The following is a 19343-nucleotide window of genomic DNA, read 5'->3' as shown; positions in this document are numbered from 1 at the left end:
TCATAATTTAACTGTTATAGTGCAAAAAATTTGAAATTAGAAAAGGAATAGGCAGAATCCTAAAACACAGTTATACTAACATTAAGTCTCTTCGTTTATGCTACCTTTGCAACAGAAGGAAAACCATCACTGATCTCAAGCACATGATTGAAAAGTGTCCAGATCTACAGTGTCAAGAAGACTCAACGAGAGTGGAATATTTGTTCATGTGGCAATTTAAAAACCTTTACTTCAATCTACAAGTATTGTTAAGAGACTGAAATCAGAAAATACAAAAAGTGGACTGTTGATGGTTGGAAAAGGATGTTATGGATGGAGGAGTCCAAATTTGAAATATTTGGTTTAAATAATAGAAGCATAGCACCTACCATGAAGCAGTGGGGAGGCAGTGTGATGGTTTTGGGGTGTTTTTCTACTGAGGTGACAGGAAATACTTGCAAAATAGATGGAATAATAGACCAGTGCAAGTACCATCAGATACTGATCCATCATGGTATATTCAGTGGTTTGCATTATTGGTAAAGGATTCTACTACCAAGAAGATAATGACCCCAAATACTTATCCAACCTATACAGAAATTACTTAGTTAAGAAAGAAGCTGCTGGTGTCATTCAAATGTCAAATGATGTAATGCCCCCACAGAGTCCTGATTTCAACCCAGTTGAACAGACTTGGAATTTGATAGATTAAAAACTGGACAGACCAAAAGTTAATTCTAAATACACTTTACGGGAGTGTTTCAGATATTTGGAGTAAAATTCCAAAAGACACTTCGATTAAATATGTTGCAACAATGCCTGAAAGACCTGCAGATAGTCTTTAAAGGGTCAAAACACGAAATATCAACTCATAACTGAACTCAAATAATTTCACTGAGTTTCTCTTTTACTAAATATGATGATTAATAACATTTTGATGTTTCACTTATGATTTACCCTCAATTGTTCTTTGAAAACAGCCTGAAATACAATTTTTTTACTCTGTTCTAACATTTTTGCAAAGTACTGTAAATTTTTTTTTTAATTTTTAAGGGGTTTTAGAGATTATAAAATGAAATATGACAGTTTTTGAGCGAAGGCAACACATGGACCCCATACATTCACAGAGAAAGTTTTAGTAAAAATATTTTATTAAAAATTCTGTTATTGTTGTCTACAAAAGACAATTTTTATTGAGGGCTTGCAAAGTTTTATTAAGATATGTAAAATGTATTCAAAGTTATAGTAGGAAAACTAAAGGTCAGTTTGTGGTCACAAAGTTGGCCAAATTGACTGAGCTCATAGAAAGAGAGGTAATAGAAGTAATAGAACATAAATATCATGACAAACTGAGAACTTTGAAAAAACACTGACTTGCATTAGTAGAAAGCATTCATACCAAAGAAAACTGACAACTCTCTGAACATACAATGACACTTCATGACAAGCTGAGAATTTTCTAAAAAACACATTAACTTATGTTAGGAGGAAGAATTCATACTGTAAAGTAACCATCAGAATTTCCATATTATATTTTTTAATGTTTTATTGGCATTTGGCAAGCTTTTAGTAAATATCATGTTTTTCACATTGCAGTAGGAAAAAATATCTCTACATACCTGCCACTGTGAAAAGTAATTTTTGAACATTTCAATCATGCTAAGAGTTAATCAACAATTACATTTGGTAAATCTGTATTTTAATTTTTTGCTTTGTCATACTTGAATGATAGTGTGAATAATTACTAACAACTTGGTGTTAAATATCCAGCTTCTCTGTTCTCTCGTCATCTCAAAAGTGTATATTGAGTGTTGCATTCATGCATAGCTTTTCAAGCATAAATGGCAGATAGACAAATACTGAGACAGACACCAAGATTCACAATTATGTGAGGTTTTCTGTACTTTGACTGTATGAATTTGACTGATTTGACTGATCCTGTAATAAACATAAAGAAATAAATTTATATTATCCTTTTTCCTCTTAGAATGAGAAGTATAACAGGAAACTATGATTATTTATCTCAAATAGCTTAAAGCACATAAGAGTACATATTTTTTTCAACTTAGATTTTATTGTTTTATTACTCTTTGACCTGTGTCTAGTTAATAGTCCTGACACTGAAAATTCCACAATTCTCATAGTAGAGAAGATTGAGGATTTTTGAATATTTCCTTATAAAATTAAGAACCTAAAACTTGTATAATATTATAATTTGAGTAATTAACTATATTTTAATGCCACATTTATTAATATACAATGATAATAAAGTAGTTTGGGTTAAATTTGAGTGTAACTCTTTAATAACCCATATTGTGAGGGTGAAAAGAATTATTCTGTACCATAATAATGTGGAAACGTTAGGACAGCATATTAATTTACATCAGGACGAATCATTCATACCACTGAAATCTGAAAACTTTCTAAAAAAACACTAAGTTATCATCAGGAGAAACAATCAAATTGGTGATAATTTGAAAGCATGACAAAAACACAGTAACTTACACGTTATAAGAAAGCATCCATACTGTGAAAAACAGAATTTTGGCATAACATTTATGTATCTTAAGAGAAAATTTCTAAACATTAACAAACTTGGGAAAGTTATAAAAATGCACTGACTTACCCTAAGACAAAGTATGTACACCATGAGAAATTTAAGAAAACACATTAACTTGCATTAGGAGTAAGCATTCATATCATCAGAAACTAACAATTTTACAAAGATACATTACAATCAATACATGAGTAATAATCCTATACCATGCAAAATTAAGACAGTTACAAAAACGTATTAGCTTTATATTAGGAGAATCTATCTAATGCCACAAACTGAGAACTTCATGAAACATATTAACTTACTTTTAGGGGGAAATCATCCATAATATGAGAGACAGAGAGCTCTCATATTATATATTATGTTTATATCATAATAGAAAGCATTCATACCATAACCAAATGACAAATTTCTGAAAAGAAATTAAGCTTGCATTAGGAGAAAGCATCCAGCTGTGAGAAACAGAGAATGTGAGGAAAAGATGTTGGTTTACAATAGAAGGGTATATCAATACCATGACAAACTGAGAATCATAATATTAATTTATTTTAACAGAAATCAACCATACCAAAGTGAGAACATTATAAAAACAACAACAAAACATAAAAACATTAGTTTATTGTAGGATAAAATTGACATGAAAATCACTTTCACTCAGTGTAGTCAACACTTTGACTTCATATGTTTAGTGAAACATTTCATTAAAAATTCTGAATTTGTTTTATTTACAAAAGATAAAATTACTGTAACAAAATGAAAAAGTTGCAAAAAATATGAATTTATATAAGGTGAATGCTTCAATATCATGAACTGAGAATGTTACAAAAATTAATGAACTTTATGAAAACATTAATTTATAATAAAGCTATGAGAATAGCAAAATTTGGCAAGTTTTTAGTAAATTTTAAAATAAAAATGTTTAATTAATATTTTTCACTAAAACTTTAATGATATAGTTCAGAATGTTGACTTCTCTGAGTGTAAAGTGATCTTCCTATTATGATTACAAATACTTTTTTTCCATTCTGAAAATTTTCAAATATAAAGTTTTGAAAATACTTTATATTTAATCTATTATTTTCTGTACACTATATAAAGAATTTAAAATTAAGCAACACATTTCATTATCCTACAAAAATAATTTTTATAGGACTTGAAGAGCTTGTAAGGAATAATAAAATTCTACCATTAAATTAACAGGCCCCTTATGAGCCAATGGGAGACATCTTGTTGAAAAAGTACTACCCAGTCTGTTTTATTTTTCTCCATTTGAACTGAAATTTTTGGATGTTTTCATTGGCTAAAAAGAAGGCATTTCCCCACAGTTTTTTAGCAATGGTGTTGTGAAAAATGATTTGAAATCCATCAGTGCATCACATGCTTAACAGCCAAGCACAAGAAGCCTAGAAGTCTCTAGATGGCATGCACAGGTATTTAGGAACTATTTAGAAACACCTTGGTAGATATTGTGCAGCAAACCAAGTGAAGTATGATGCCTGAAGCTGCTTTCAAAGTTCCTGTCTGCTTGTCCCACAACTGATTACTGTGATTCTGTAACCTTTCCTGCAAAATCACAGGTGAAATTGTTTGTATCTCATTTAAAACATAAACATAAAAATGAGATAGCAGAAGCATAAAATTTTGGCAGTTGCTAATTTATTATGCTGAGAATATGACATTTGATACATACTGAATTTACTCCAACAGATAAACTTTAGCTAGTACTTGAGGATGCAGTATTTCACTTGAAAAGTTATCAATTAACAAAAGGAAACATGTCTCAAAGAGAAACATCCAAATCCACTTTCTTTGGAAGTTTTGAAGTTGAACTAACTTTTAATATTCAACAAATTGTAGTATAAAGACACCTACCTCTTGGCATCTGAGGAACTTTAAATTTGGCTTTAGACTAAAATGCCTTTAGAGACTTTAGAGGTGTGTAATTTTAAAAAAAAAATTCAGCTAAATTGCCTACATCTTAGTTTTGTACTATATGTTTTTTATCACATAAAATATTTAACTATTTTATATAATGTTTACTTTCATCTGTGGAAGCATTATAATGTGACAGTTAATCCCACAATTTGTTGGTAAAAGAGTAGCCCAAGAGTTGACAGGGGAAGGGGTGATGACTAGCTGCCTTCCCTCTAGTCTTGCACTGTTAAGTTAGGGTGGGCTAGTGCAGATAGCCCTTGTGTAGCTTTGTGCAAAATAGAAAAAAATAAACATTTGTGTATGTATTGCACAATAATATATTTGTGTAAAACAAATTTACTTAAATTCCTGATTTCAGAAAATAGGACTTTTAATCTGGTTGTTTAGTTCTGTGATTGAAAAGGTAAACGCACATGTATTTTTATCATGAAGAAATGTTTCTTGTATCTTTGTTCCCAATAGAACTTAAAACAAAAAGAAGAAAATCAACAGTCTTTGGAGAATGATTTATCCACAACAAAGTACAGACTGCTAGAAGTTCAAGCACAATTAGAGCTTGCTGAAAAGGTGAAAAAGTTTGTCATATTTCTTTAAACAATAGTGAACTTTTAATATCAAAGAGCAGGTGTTGAAAGCTTGTTCATTATTAGGATAAATATTACATTGGCATTCAAGATTATTGTGATATAATGTATGAGTGTTGTGAAGAGAAAAGGATGCTCCTTTTTGGTACAGATTAAGTATTGAAGTAAAAAAAAAAAAAAAGAAGTGACCAGGAATCAGTATCATAAACTATATCTATAGATTTCTGGGTCATTTTAAATTCAGTATGGTGGATCAATGACCTACACTGCAGAATTTTGAATAAGTAGGTCTGGCCTAAAATTTTTAGGTTAAATGTAAAGCAGTTTGTGAAAAACTGTGACCTATACTTGAGATTCTTAATTCATTCTTAAAAATCCATTGATAAAGATTTAATGCATTTTCAAATTTTGTAGATGAAGTTAAACCAGTGATTTATTCTTTAATCTAAATGTTGCCAAGAATTTATATTTATTTGCAAATTTCTTTTCCCTCACCAAAATGTGAATTTCAGTGAAATAAAGATGACATACAGGCTTAATTTATACTTTGATTTTCTACTTCCCTGTTGATGAGTAAAGGGCTTTCACACCAAAATCAAACAAGTTTGTATTATTGTTAAAAGAGTAGACTGAAGTTAACTCTAGTTTCTCCAGAGTTTACTCTTCTTTCAGTAACTCTAGATACATTTCTCAATACAGTGAATTCCTTTCTACAGTGATCTTTTAGTAGGCAATTCTTGTAAAAGGAGAAACTAGTTTTGAAGGTTTTTTTAAAAATTAATTTAGATGAAATAAATACTTATAGGTATTTGTGTGTGTGCATGTAATTAAATATATGTCATCTGTAATATATTTTATAGTAGAATGAATTATGTGAATAATATTTTTAAATTTCTGTGATATGAAACATTACCTCTACAATACTTTTAAAGATCAAAAATGACCACAGTGATATTGAGTTGAAAGTTTGTTTTTGGCTTGCCTCACATATTCTGATTTAAAACATTTGTAATGTTACATCATATTCTAATGCATGTGCGTATACATACAAATGACTTTTTAGTAAGATAAAGAGGAATAATATGTGTATAATGTGTGGTACAGAAATTCACCTCAGTTACATTTCACAAAAATAAAGGGTGCTGCATAAAAAAAAGTCATTAGAAAGTTAAGCTCTTATAGATTTTTGAAAATTATTTAATATTGATATAATCTGTAGTAATTTGCATTAAATAATCAAAGAAAAGGAGATTTAGTAAAATTGGTAAATAAAACTATGGTGGTTGGACTTTTAACTTAGAGTTTAGTGGTGTAAATTGAACTACAATGTCAAATTAGGTTTTTAAGTGAAACAATACTTTAAGCTTAACTATAATTCAATTACTGGTAAATCTTGAAACAGGTTAATACATTGTTTTATTAAATAAATACACTGTGAAGACTAGTTTATTGTTTCCTCATGTTTGAAGGATTAATTTGTTTACTTAAACTTAAATCCATTAGTTTAAGTTCAGCTTGTTGTTATAGGTAGGTTATAATGTAAATCATTGTTTTATTAACATCAGAGTAAAGACTAGTTATTGTTACTTTTAATAAAATTGTTTCCATGTTCAGTATAACTGAAGATAAACTTAGTTACTTTAGTATGAAAACAAAGTAGTGATAAAAAATAATATAAACATTAGACTCAACAGTGTCAACAATAGGCTCTAAGTATAAATAAAGTGGTTAAGACAAGTATTGGAATTAAGCATTTACAGTTTGTTAGATGTGCTAGGTTCAATGAGTAGGTTTCATTTGGCAATTTCAGGAAGCTAGTAGCAGTGAAGATGTACAATTTGTACACAAAGCTTGTAAGCTGGAGGAGAAGTTGGAGGCTATCCAGTTTAAAGTAGAGGCAATAGATAAAGAGAAATATAGATTGTAGGAAATAGCAGCAGGATTTAAAGAGGAGCTTAAATGTTTACGTGCACAAAATACCTCAACTAACAGTGACTTTCAGGAAGTAAGAAAGAGTGCTGTTAGGGCTAAAAGTAGCGGATTTATCTGTAATGAGCTTATTCTGTCGAGCAATAGACTTAGTCCTTGGCTTCTGCAGATGAGAAACTATTGGAAGGAAGAAAAACAGAGAAAGACATGGATGATACACTTAACGAGGTTTATAGTTATAGGTAATTCCTTGATGAGGCATGTTAAATAGGTTAAGCCTGTAGGGTGAATAAGGGGAAAATATTTAGGTTATGCTACCCAGGGATACAGGTGGAGGGTAGCAGAGATGCATTTTTTTATGTAGGAAAGTGTAGGTGAGAGGAGCTAAATAATTAATTAATAAGTACAAAAGGTTAATATAGACACTTAAAGAAAAACCCATAACTTAATATTGCAGAATTAACTGTGGGGATGCAGTTATAAGTAGGTCACTTGAAGTTGAAGCTATCATAGGTAATAACAAGGATACTGAATCCATTTGAGTTTCTGTTAGTGGACATAAAGTTGAAAGGATTTTAGTGGGAATTTGTTACAGGCCTCCAGGTGATACTGATTAAATTAATGAGAAATTTTATAATACATTAAGATTTTAGTTATTAACAAAATCATAATTATGTGTGAAAGGGAGAAAAGTTTTTGGACTGCTCAAGATAGGACCTAGTAGAAAATACCAGTTTTAATTTCAAACATTGAAATGCATCAGAGGTTGGAAGTTAGGAAACATTGGTTTTAAGTAATCATTGCTGTAAGAGATTTAGTGTTTCACAGCATATGGAGATCCAGAATAATGAATTATTAGTTGCAAATTTTGAAGGTATGCGACAAGAATTATCTGTTGTGAATTGAGCAGCTGAGTTATTTATAGACACTAATCAGATGTGAAATGTTTTTCAAAATTAAATTTTTAAATATTAAAGTCAAACATATGCCTCATATAAAGAAAAGGGTAGCTGCAACTAAGAATCTAAGTTAACTTACAAAGAGTATAAGAGATAAAATTACAAAAAAGCATAACAAATTTAAGAACTTTAGATTTACTGGTATGATGGGAGATTTAGAAGATAAAAATGTTGGTGAAACAGGAAATTAGGACATCTAAAAGGATCTGTGAAAAAAGTTGGTTGAAAATGTAAAAGTGAACAGTAAAAATATCTTTGAAAACATTGAAGGGTAATAAAAACTTAGGATGAGAGTAGGACCCTTGAGAGATGATAAAGGAAGGCTTTATCTGATAATTATGAGATGGCTGGGTTATTAAATTTTGCTATTTCTTCCATTTTTTACTGATGAATATTTAACCAGCATTCTCCATTTTGAACAGGTGATAGATGGAAATAAGATTGTTGCATTAATTCTGAACTTGTTAAGAAAAAATTAGGAAGTTTAAAAAATGATAAGGCTCCTAGACCAGATAACATTTCCCCAAGGGTTTTAAATGAGGTTAAAGTTTGTATATGTGAGCCAGTTGTTACTATTTTTTGTCAGTCATTGAATATTGGCAAGTACCAAAGGATTGAAAGTTAGCTAATGTCATTCCCCTTTTCAATGAAGGTGATAAAAATTGTCTCAGTTACTATATGCCCATTCATCTAACATTCGTTGTGTAAAATGTTTTGAAAGGTTTGATAAAAGATGCTTTGCAAAGCCATTTGACAAAGTTTAGAATTTTGCTGGGTAGTCAACATGGTTTCACTAAGAGAAAATCTTGCCTTACAAATCTGTTGACATTCCTTGAAAAGGTTACTACTTATGTAGATAATGAGTGCATATTTGGTATACCTCAATTTTCAGAAAGCATTTGAGAAGATACTACATAAAAGGCTCATAAAAAAAATCTCTATAGGTATTTGAGGTTAAGTTTGCAAATTGTATAGATGAGTGACTGAATGGACAAAAGCAGAGGATTGTTACAATTGGGGTACCTCATGGCTCAGTCGTAGGACCTTTGCTCTTTTTTATTTACATTAATGACATAGGTGAAGAAATGTTCAGTAAATTACTTAAACCAGAAGATGATATTAAGGTCTAGGGCAGTGGTTCTTAACTTTGTTGGAGGTACTGAACCCCGGAAGTTTCGTACTTGCATTCACTGAACCCTTTGTAACTGGAAAAATAAAATATGATTTTTTTTAAATTCAAAACATAAGTAGATATTTTATTAGTGCACAAAATGAACCATGCATCAGTTGCACACAATATCACTGTGTTCAAAGAACAAAACCAACAAAACATGAATTTCTCACAAAAACAAAAATATAACTCAATGAGTATTTACTGCAAATCAATGTGACTTTTGCTGTTGCCTTTCAGAGACAAGTTCAGAAATGCGTGGCTTCACCTTGGCAAATGCCACTCTCATATCATTTTTGCAACAAAGTCTGTTCCTTTTCTTCGTTTTTATGTCTACCATCCTCTAAAACGGATTGCTCACAAACATACGTTGTAATAAACGGTATGAGTATCTCAAGGGCTTTCTTAGCAATAAGAGGGTATGCTACAATTTGGTGACATCGAGAGACTTTGCAAGCTCATCTAAGTTCATGGAAATTGCTTGCTTCAGTTCCCCGAATACAGAAATGTCTCTGATTTCAGACACATCTTCAATCTTACTTACACAGTAGTCCAGCAGGGGGAAGTTTGCGAAGTTATCATTCTCTGTTCGTCATTTCCATAACAGTAGCTTTTTTTGAAAAGCCTTCAGGTTTTCTTCCGCTTCGATGATGTTGACTCCACCGCCCTGCATCTGTTGATTGAGAGCATTGAAGATATCGGCCATGTACGCCAAAATGAGAATGAACTCAGATTTTTTGAAACAATCTGCATGACAATGTTGGTGCTCTCGCAAAAACAGGGCTAATTCCACACACATGGCAAAAACACTATTCAGCACCATTCCCCGGGATAACCACCGAACGTTATAGAAGTATCTCGAATTCTGAGCCCATTTCATTACACAGCTCTTTGAAGATGCAGTGCTTCAGGGCACTATTTTGCACAAAGTTCACACATTCCACTACAATTTTTAATACTCCTACCAGTTTTGAAGGCAAGGTTTTTGTTGCCAATGCATGCCTGTGCAGAACACAGTGCGTTACAATGATGTGTGGTGCATTGGCTTTCACCAGCGCAGCAAAACCAGAGTTTTGTCCCAGCATGACTGGAGCTCCATCCAAGCAAACTGCAGAAACCATATCCCACGATAGATTGTTGTCTTTGAAGAAGTCATCCACAAGTTTCTTCACATCGGCTGCCTTAGTTGTTGTTGTAAGAGGCTTACAAAATAAAAAAATCTTCTTTTATCTCATTCTTCACATAGCTCACGAATACAACAAGCTGGCTTAGATTGGAAATGTCGGTGGTCTCGTCGAGTTGAAGGCTGAATTTTGCTGGGCTTGAAATCAGATCTGCAACTACTTGAACCAAGATGTCATTCCTCATGTCATCTATTCTGCTGTTGATGGTGTCATTTGAAAGAGGAATTTGGGATAACTTATTTTCAGCAGCTTTTCCCAACATGATATTCAACATCTTCAATGCAGCTGGTTTTACCAGTGCTTCACCAATGGTGTGTGGTTTGCCCTGCTTTGCGATCAAGTATGCAACTACATACGATGCTGTAAGGATCGGTTTGTAGATGGGTACAACGCCGAGAATAGGCAAAGTAGCCTTTTCATCGAACCTGGCTCTCTTTACCTTGAATTCAGCAAGCATTGTGTTCTTGTATTTCCCATCTCCATGCAGCTTTAGGGAGGGTTCTCTTAGTTTTGCCGGTGGTAGACTGGAATTGCTCAACCTATTGTTGCAAATCATGCATTGAGAACGCTGACTCCCATCATGTTCCATAATACACGTGAATCCATGTTGTACATATTCATCTGACCACTTTCTGTTTTTTGCTCGACATAGTTAGTATGAATGGATTGAAAGATAAGGAAAAAAATCACAAATGACGCACGATTACTACAATCACAAGTCGACTGCTAAGCGCACGAAGTTCTCTGCAGTACAGATATTAAGGCCAAGTGATGTGATGTAATTAGCCGCAGCCAATGATGGCCAAGTGGAATATGACATCATGAATCATATGAGTGGGGTGAATGGAACGGACACGCACACAGTGTGTGTCTTTCTTGACCTCTGTCGAACCCCTGAGATTGATTCACCGAACCCCTGGGGTTCAATTGAACCCAGGTTAAGAACCACTGGTCTAGGGTGTTGTTGCTTGTGAAGAGGATGCTGCTGATTTGAAAAATGATTTACATTTAGTGAGGTGGGCAATTAAAAGGCAAATAATTTGAATTATAAGTATAATTTGGAGTGTCATGAAAAATAAAGGATCTTGGTTTAATGGTTGATTAGTCTCATAAGTCATCCAAGCAGTGAGCTGTTACTAGTCATAGGGCAAATAGGAATTTAGGTTGTATCTACAGAAATATTGCATACAAGTTTCAAAGAGGTTATAATTTCACTGTAGAGGTCAGTGATTATGCCACATTTGGATTATTATGCTATCTTGGGACTTCTTATCCTGGGAAGGATATTGAAATTTTGGAAAAGATTTAGAGGAGGGTTACTAGAATGGTACCTTAGGTGGAGGGGTTGTTGTATGAAGTGAGAGTGAAATCTCTTAAATTGTTTTTTGTTGTTGTTGGGTTTTTTTAAAAAAAAGAAGAGTTAAAGGGAATCTAATTGAAGTGTTTAAGATTGTAAAGGGAATTAATGTTGATGCATCATCTTTTTCTCTTGCATAACAATTAGAATAGCAGGTCTAGAGGACATAAATATAAGTTTTGGCAGAGTAGGAGTCATCTTCAGCTAAGACAGGATGGTTGTTTTTAGGAATGGGTTGTCTTTGGATGTTGTGGAGGCAGTAAATTTAAGTGAATTCAAGAGAAAGCCTAATAAGTATATGAATAATAAGGAATGGCTTAAAGTTTGTTTCTTTTTCAATTTATTTATTAATAGTTTAGAAGATGGGGCAGCTTATATGGACCAACTGGTCCAATGTTGTGTTAGAAACTTGAACAGAAACCTTATCTGTTTGTGTGTGTTGATTAATAGTGCATTTTATCTTTAAAAATTATCAGAAATGATTGGTAGATTTATTTCAGTGTAGCCTTTAACAATCTTGAATGCTTCAACCAGAAAATAATATATTACAATTTTAGTATTTGCTTGCATAAAATTGTTAAATCACAAGTGACACAATATCTGAAAGACAAGAACTTCAAGCGTAAAGCATGACATCTGTCATATTATTTTGAACCCAATTTATACTTTATGGGAAATCTGCAATTTATCAGAAGTAAAATACAGTACATGATATAGCTGTATACTGTGCTGTTACACAAAATGCTCATAAACATTGACCATAAAACTAAGTTTCACACATGCTTATTTTTCAGAATACACACAGCTGTGATTCAAGAGTATTCTAGATTTCTGAGATCTTATGTTATCTTATTCATTTCATTCATTTTAAATTTCATTTAAAATTATTCATTTTAATAACAAATAGTTCCCAGACCTGATGATATATTGTACTAGTTCTCTTTGTCGAAGAGAAAAAGGTAATAATATATAAGACCAGTGCTTGAAAAAGAGATTCTATCCAACTTCTTTCCAACAGAACCCAAACCATCCCACAACCTTTTAATAGACTTTAAACTGCTCCAATACTTTTACAATTGTAAAATTATGCCAAGTGTCTTCCCCTCTCTGTCTGCAAGTGGCAACACAAAGCATTATTGGAACAAAGTGAAATGCTTTTAAGTCTCATGTTAATCAACTTGGTTGATCTGCTACTTAAAATTTTGTAACCGTGATAAGAAAACAAACACCTAAATCTTGAATAGACTTTTTGTCTTACCGTTATAGATAAGTGTGTGATTATAGTTATTGTAAGTTTAGTTAATAAACTATAAAAATACAATGGCTCTTTCAGGCTGATGCATGAGGGCATAATCTAAAATTATACACAAACCAGTTAGAATTCTTTTCTTTTTTTAAATTCAAGAATTTCATAAATCATCTTACCATTTTTTTTTCAATTTCAAAAATTTCACCAACCATCCTGCTTTCTCTTCTTGCCCACATTAAGTACTATTGTATAATACTAATAATAAGTAGTATATCTTTATTATATCTTATTATAAAATTCCTGTACTTTTTCTAGTTATATATACAGTTGTCAAAGCTGAAGTGAAAATTTAACAGATTATGTTTAGTGAGAAGTTTACTGAATTGAATAATTAATTCAAAATACAATAATGACAACTTTTACAGTTTTCAAGCTCTGATTCTAATAATTACAAAGATTTGAACTATGACTCTCTTAAGGTAGTCAAATGCCTCGTCATCTAATTAGTGACGTGCATGAATGGATTAACGAGATTTCCACTGTCCCTATCTGCTATCTAGCAAAACCACAGGGAACGGGCTTGGAGAAATCAGACTAGAAACGTGGTAGTAGTAAGATTAAAAAGACAGTTGAATTCCAGAGAATGTTACAGGTTTATTATTGTGAGAACAAATTTGTTGAAGTTAATTAAATAAACTTTTTCTTAGTAAGATGAAGTGGATAAATATTAATATAAATAAAGAGGGTTCCTGGATAATTATTTAGTATCAGCTTTGATGAATTTATCATTAATGCTTCAGGTGTATTTTTCTTTTGTGGATATGTGGTTTTCATTGGGTGGTTTCAACATTCTTTACAGTGTCAATATGTTTCGTTTCTTTGAGAAATTCATTAATGTATGAGGGCCCATTATGATATTCTCTAGGTCTACGATTCATTTCTATTTTTCAATTTTTCCATTATAAAAGTATTTACATAAAATGCATTTGATTTTACAGATTATTCCATTGTTTTTATTTTTAGTAGAGTTATTGTTAATAATAATGTTTTCAGTTTTAATACCTAATTTTTGTATAATTATGATATTTATTTTAATGCTGTATTTCTTTGATTTGTTTCCATAATCCAATTACGTTTTTCCATAATGTGCTCAACACAAGGAATTATAAAGCATTTGTTTTTGTCTGTAAGATTTGTATTTCTGTGTTTATGCTTTTGCATTTTTTATATGGTATTTTTCAAAATTTCTTTCAGATAGTTGTTATTTTAATGACAATTTCATAAATTGTTTGGATCATTTATTAAATATTTGCATAAAACACTTCAAGGTTACTAGTTTCTGTGCCGAATTTTAATCAAGGTATTATTCTGAACTTGGTGCTTTTCTATGAATTTTAGTTCCAAATCATAATGGTTTTTTAAGATATTGATGTTTAAAAAGTTTATGAAGAAATGCTCTTCATTTTTGATTGTATAATAAATGTTGGGATGTATATTATTGATTTGGTTTAAGAACATTTCTTTTTTTTCTTTAGAGAAAACATTATTGACATATCTCAACAAATATGAGAGTCTGGAAGGTGGATGTGTTTAAAGCCTGTTTTTTTCCAGTTGAATTTAAAACGTGTTTGCTGGTGTATTTTATAGTATTCCATCCATAGATGCAATTAATTTGACAGTAGATGGGGCCATTGAATTTAAAACAGAATTTTGTGGTGAGGTTAAAATAAGTTTAGAAGGTTTGATGAGAATGGGGAAATTTTGTGTTTTGAGTCCTTGATAATGAATTCAAGAATACATTTGTAGGCTTCTTTTGGAATCTGGGTATATATGTATATATATTCAATACTGATACAACCTCTTTGGTAGAACATGGAAGGCATTAAAAAAATATTGCTAGTACTTGTTTGGAAAGGAAGATTTTCAGATTCTTAATGTCAGGTATCAATACATCCATGATACATACATTTTAAGACATTAATATTGCAGTATTCTAAGTATAAAAAGTTATTGTAGCTGTGATTAATAAAATGACTGTTTAACTTGCAGAAACCATGTTGATTTTGCAATCCTCATTTAAGTTGCATAACATACCAAGAATAAGGAAACATAGATAGCAAGACTACCATTCATTTGATTGGTTGCTAAGACAGTTGGTCTTGGGCCAGCTATTAGACTCAGACCATACAGCATCTGCAATACAATTTTGCTGGTAGCAAGTTTGGAATGTTGAGTCTAACTGATTGCTCATTGGAAGTAATAATGAAATCATAATTATGTGAAGTGCATATTTTTGCCACACTCCTCTTGATTTATCTATGACTGACAGTAAGATAGATTTATTGGCTTCTAATGTTTTGCCAGATTTCAGCATTTAGTCCGGAACTTTTAATAAAATGCTTTATGCTACAGAGTGGTAGAAATCTCGCACTATAAAAATAATTTATATGCCCAGTGTGATCCTGTCCAAGAAATTTTGAATACACAGTACATCTCTTCCTGTTTTGTTTTTCTCTTTCAAATACTATCAATAACTCCTTTCAAGATAAGAAGTGCAGAGCCAAGATTCATGACAGAGAGAAAAAGGAAAAACAACTGAATACAATTAATAACTAGAATGTTAATGTTTAGCTATTCAATCTATTTAAATCACACATTAAACAGTAATTTAGGAGAGATCATGCATGTATCTTTCAGTAATATATATCCAACAGCATACTATTTTGCCATTTTGAACAAGGAAAGGTGCATGTATGCTCAACCATGTGTATAGTTGACTGTGAAGTATCAATTATTTAATAACTACAATAGAAAGCATATGTCTGTCAAAAACACAAATTAAAGAATCCTGATAGATGGTCTTTGTTGACTTGTAATTATACATTTTATCAAACACAAGAAAGAAAACAAAATGATGTTTTCTGCTGATTTTAGGAATAGTTACAAACAATATCACTCAAAATACCTAGAACATCTGCTCATAGTATTTGTCTTGTATATGTTGAAAGAAAAATTCAGAACTCCTTGAATACTAGAAATTACTTTTATTAGATAGCAACTAGAATAGAAGAATACAATACCAATGTGAGATCACAATAAATAGATATTATTGACATTTGAGTTACTTTTTAACATTTATAATTCTAATTATAGTATCTGAAAGGTTCTACCAGTAAATGCTACTTGTTGAGAAATAAAAGAAGTTTTGGTAATCAACTGCACTATTAGCATGAGTTTACTTACTATTTACAGCCTTCCTTATTTTAAAGTATTTTAATTGTTTTTAGAGAGAAAAAAAGCATAACACATCCTTCAAATATGCAGTATTATGCAACCTTCTTATAACATTTAACATGAAATTAATTAATTGATGTTTGCATACACATTCATTGTAAAATAAGATTGATGTTTTATTCTTATGTAAAGTTCATCTTTACATTAGAAAAAATTGACATCTTGAAAGGGAAGTTTCCAATTAATACTTTTAATTATTATAACCTTATGCTGTTATTCTGAGAAACCTTTTGATGATATTGATCAGCACATAAGTTGAAGAAAATGAAGTTCTGAAGAAATATGTATTTTTATATAGCCTTCAAAGGTGAAGATTGAGGCATGTTTCAAAAACAACACTTGCTAATCTATGTGCTCATGTTAGAGTAAAATATCATAGGGTTCTATTAGTTTCAGATTTTCATCAGGAGTTTTTGTAAATTGGATTGTACTGCTTTTAACACTATTGACGTAACTTTAGATATTCACTGTTTTCTAACTGGTTGAGAGAGAAATAAGAATATAAATACCAAAGATTTGCTGCTATGTTTCATATGATGACAGGCTTTATTTGCATAGATGAAGAAATATATGTATATAGATCTAGATTGTGTGTCAGAAATGAAAATTGGCCTTTTGCAGTTTTTTGTATTACTTTATACAAACCACGAGTTTAAAATATTGTAATGAAAACGAAATTCTAAATCTGAATACTTCAATTATTATTGGTTTATTTTTTAGGTAGTTTGAGGGTGGAGATTGGATAAAATTTTCGAAATTGAATCTGCTCATATACACCATAAAAAATATGAGATACTGGGCTGGAAAGGATTAAAGACATAAAATTATCTACACTTATGAATCATACTCAGTATTTCAGTTTATTCAATTTCTTTCAGTTCTTTCTGGTACAAAAGAGAAATAAACAGTGTAAAATTAAGGATTTACTGATAATATTATGGAAAATACATGTATACAAATATTTTATCTTCAAACAGTTTGTCATGTAATAAAGGAACAAGAAAATGGTTTGTGATGTGTTGTCATGACCATATTTCAGTCTTTTAATAAATAAACAAAAAAACCTGAATGTTTGTAATATTCTATCGAGTACTTCTATGTCCACAGTGGAACTAATACAGTGTCTGGCATAGTTAACTATATTAAGTTCACTCTCAATAAAAGAAAAAAAGTGCAAAGTATATAGTATATAAAGTATATCCAGTTACTAAGTAGAACTAATATTATGCTTTATACGTCAGATAATTAATTACCTGTATTAAACTGAGCATGTATAGTGTATTCTCAAACATTAAAGCACTTTGAGAATTTAACATATTGCCTGTAGAGTTATGTTTTCATTTTTAACAAGATTGACAGTGTAGAAGTTAAAAACTGCTACATTTTCCTTTTTAAAAGTAGAATAGATATACAACTTTATCCAAGCATATTTTCCCCTCTTTCTTTTTTTTCTGTGCAGATGTTTTGCTCTTAGTTAATACTTTTGGTGAACAAAATGTGAATAGTTGTAAACTTCCATTAGACCTTACTTCATGAATAGGTTGCACACCACAATGACTATTTAGGAAAAGTAATTACTTTTGGATGTTCGTGGAATTTTTGTTTGATGAACTTTTTTTCTATAAAGATTTAAAAATTCTGAACTGTATTTATTTAAGTAGCTAAATGATATATAGTTGTCTCAGAAAAGGAAAATGTTTTATAACAAATTACGTTTTTAAGGTGTTAGAAAAACTTTTAATGTTTTGGATATTTATCACATAATACTTTCTCAGTTTTATTCCTTTATTTTTGTTGAATCTATTTAACAAGTTTCTACGCATGTATATTCTAATAAATTTATAACACATTACAAGCTTCAAACAAAAATACTGCACAGTATTCACCACTCCAAATGGTAGGGTTTTCCATCTCTTTTTTTCTTATTTTTTTACTTATTTTCTAACAGGATTCACCTCCCCACAACTGTCTAAAGGCAGTGAAGGGTAATATGGATATGAGACCTTAGTACTTGCGTCTTGCACTCTTATCTTTATTTTCGTATTTTACTTTCTTATTTTTTCTCTGTATGTGAGGCTTTGTGAATGGAGGTAAAGACTGTCAGATGGTGCACCTCTCACTGCTATGGGGATCTACTTTCACAGTTGCCTCCAAAGCTCAGGACACATTTTGTAACCCAACATTATAGCCTGTGCTCTGGTAACTTTGTTTTGTTGTGCAATTTTTTGGTTTTAAGTATATATTTTTATAAATATGTTTTATTTATCATAGATGCAATCTTGCTGTTTGTAAAACAGTCTTTCCTTTTTTCACATAACAAGAGGGAATCCTCAATAGCTGTGCTGCAATCAGATCTCAGATCTGTGAAGAAACAAAAACTGTTCTATAAAAATAACGTAACTGCTTAGATAATGTTCTACATTTACATTATGTAATAGGATATATATTTATTGCAAATGAGTTTCAATTTAAACAATTAATTTGATTACATCATTTTCATCACTCTTTCAGGAGTTAGAGAAGAAGTTTAGTCAGACTGCAGCTTATGTAAACATGAAGCAAATTTTAAGATCTAAAAATGACCAAATTAAAGATCTGAGGAAGAAACTTTCTGAGTAAGTATTTGTACAGAAAACGTGTACTGCCTGTACTATTGATTCCTGTTTAAACTAAATATACTTTTCTGAAATAACCATAGAGCTAGATGATCTATGGAACTATGGTATCAATTTCATTTCTACTTTTTATATTTAGAAACATGTCCTTTAAGTAAGTATTAAACTAACAAATGTTGTTTGAAATTCATATCATAATTTTGCACTTAACACCTATTACAATTTATGTGTAACAGAAGCTGGGAGAGCAGCTTAGGTAGGCCAAGAGGTTATTTTGGCTTAGCTGTTGGAATGTCAACTAATACCACCTGCTGTTACATGAAATATTTATTTGAAATGAGGTTGCAGTGGGTGAACGGAGCACACAGGTACTAACTTGAGGGCTTACAGTTAAAACAAATGAATTTGAGACTAAGACTTCCAATACCATTTTTTATTTGAGCTTTCAGACACTTATTATTTACAAGCATCTGTATAGTTTAACACTAACGGTGTTTATTCTAGATAATCATTTAATTCTAGTAAAATGG

The 19343-nt window shown here is 31.1% G+C and overlaps 1 protein-coding gene across 5 annotated transcripts in view; it reads left to right on the top strand.

Moving 5' to 3' along the window:
* Positions 1 to 19343, top strand: part of LOC143258474 (leucine zipper transcription factor-like protein 1) — a 121671-nt gene that overhangs the window by 91910 nt on the left and 10418 nt on the right. For 4 of the 5 annotated variants that reach the window (XR_013032307.1, XM_076517496.1, XM_076517498.1 and 1 more), the window contains exons 8-9: positions 4934 to 5038; positions 18710 to 18813. Coding sequence is in view for 4 of the 5 variants with exons in the window: in XM_076517496.1 (XP_076373611.1) it covers positions 4934 to 5038; positions 18710 to 18813 (209 nt within the window). In the remaining variant the exon portion in view is untranslated. Of the gene's footprint in view, positions 1 to 4933; positions 5039 to 14439; positions 17268 to 18709; positions 18814 to 19343 lie in introns of those variants that run through there. The other variant, XM_076517499.1, reaches the window with a different exon arrangement.

The sequence above is a fragment of the Tachypleus tridentatus genome, chromosome 8 (genome assembly GCF_004210375.1).
Source record: "Tachypleus tridentatus isolate NWPU-2018 chromosome 8, ASM421037v1, whole genome shotgun sequence".
In the NCBI taxonomy this organism is placed as follows: domain Eukaryota; kingdom Metazoa; phylum Arthropoda; class Merostomata; order Xiphosura; family Limulidae; genus Tachypleus; species Tachypleus tridentatus.
The sequence above is the reverse complement of the archived record's forward strand: the minus strand, read 5'-3'. Positions and strand labels throughout refer to the sequence as shown.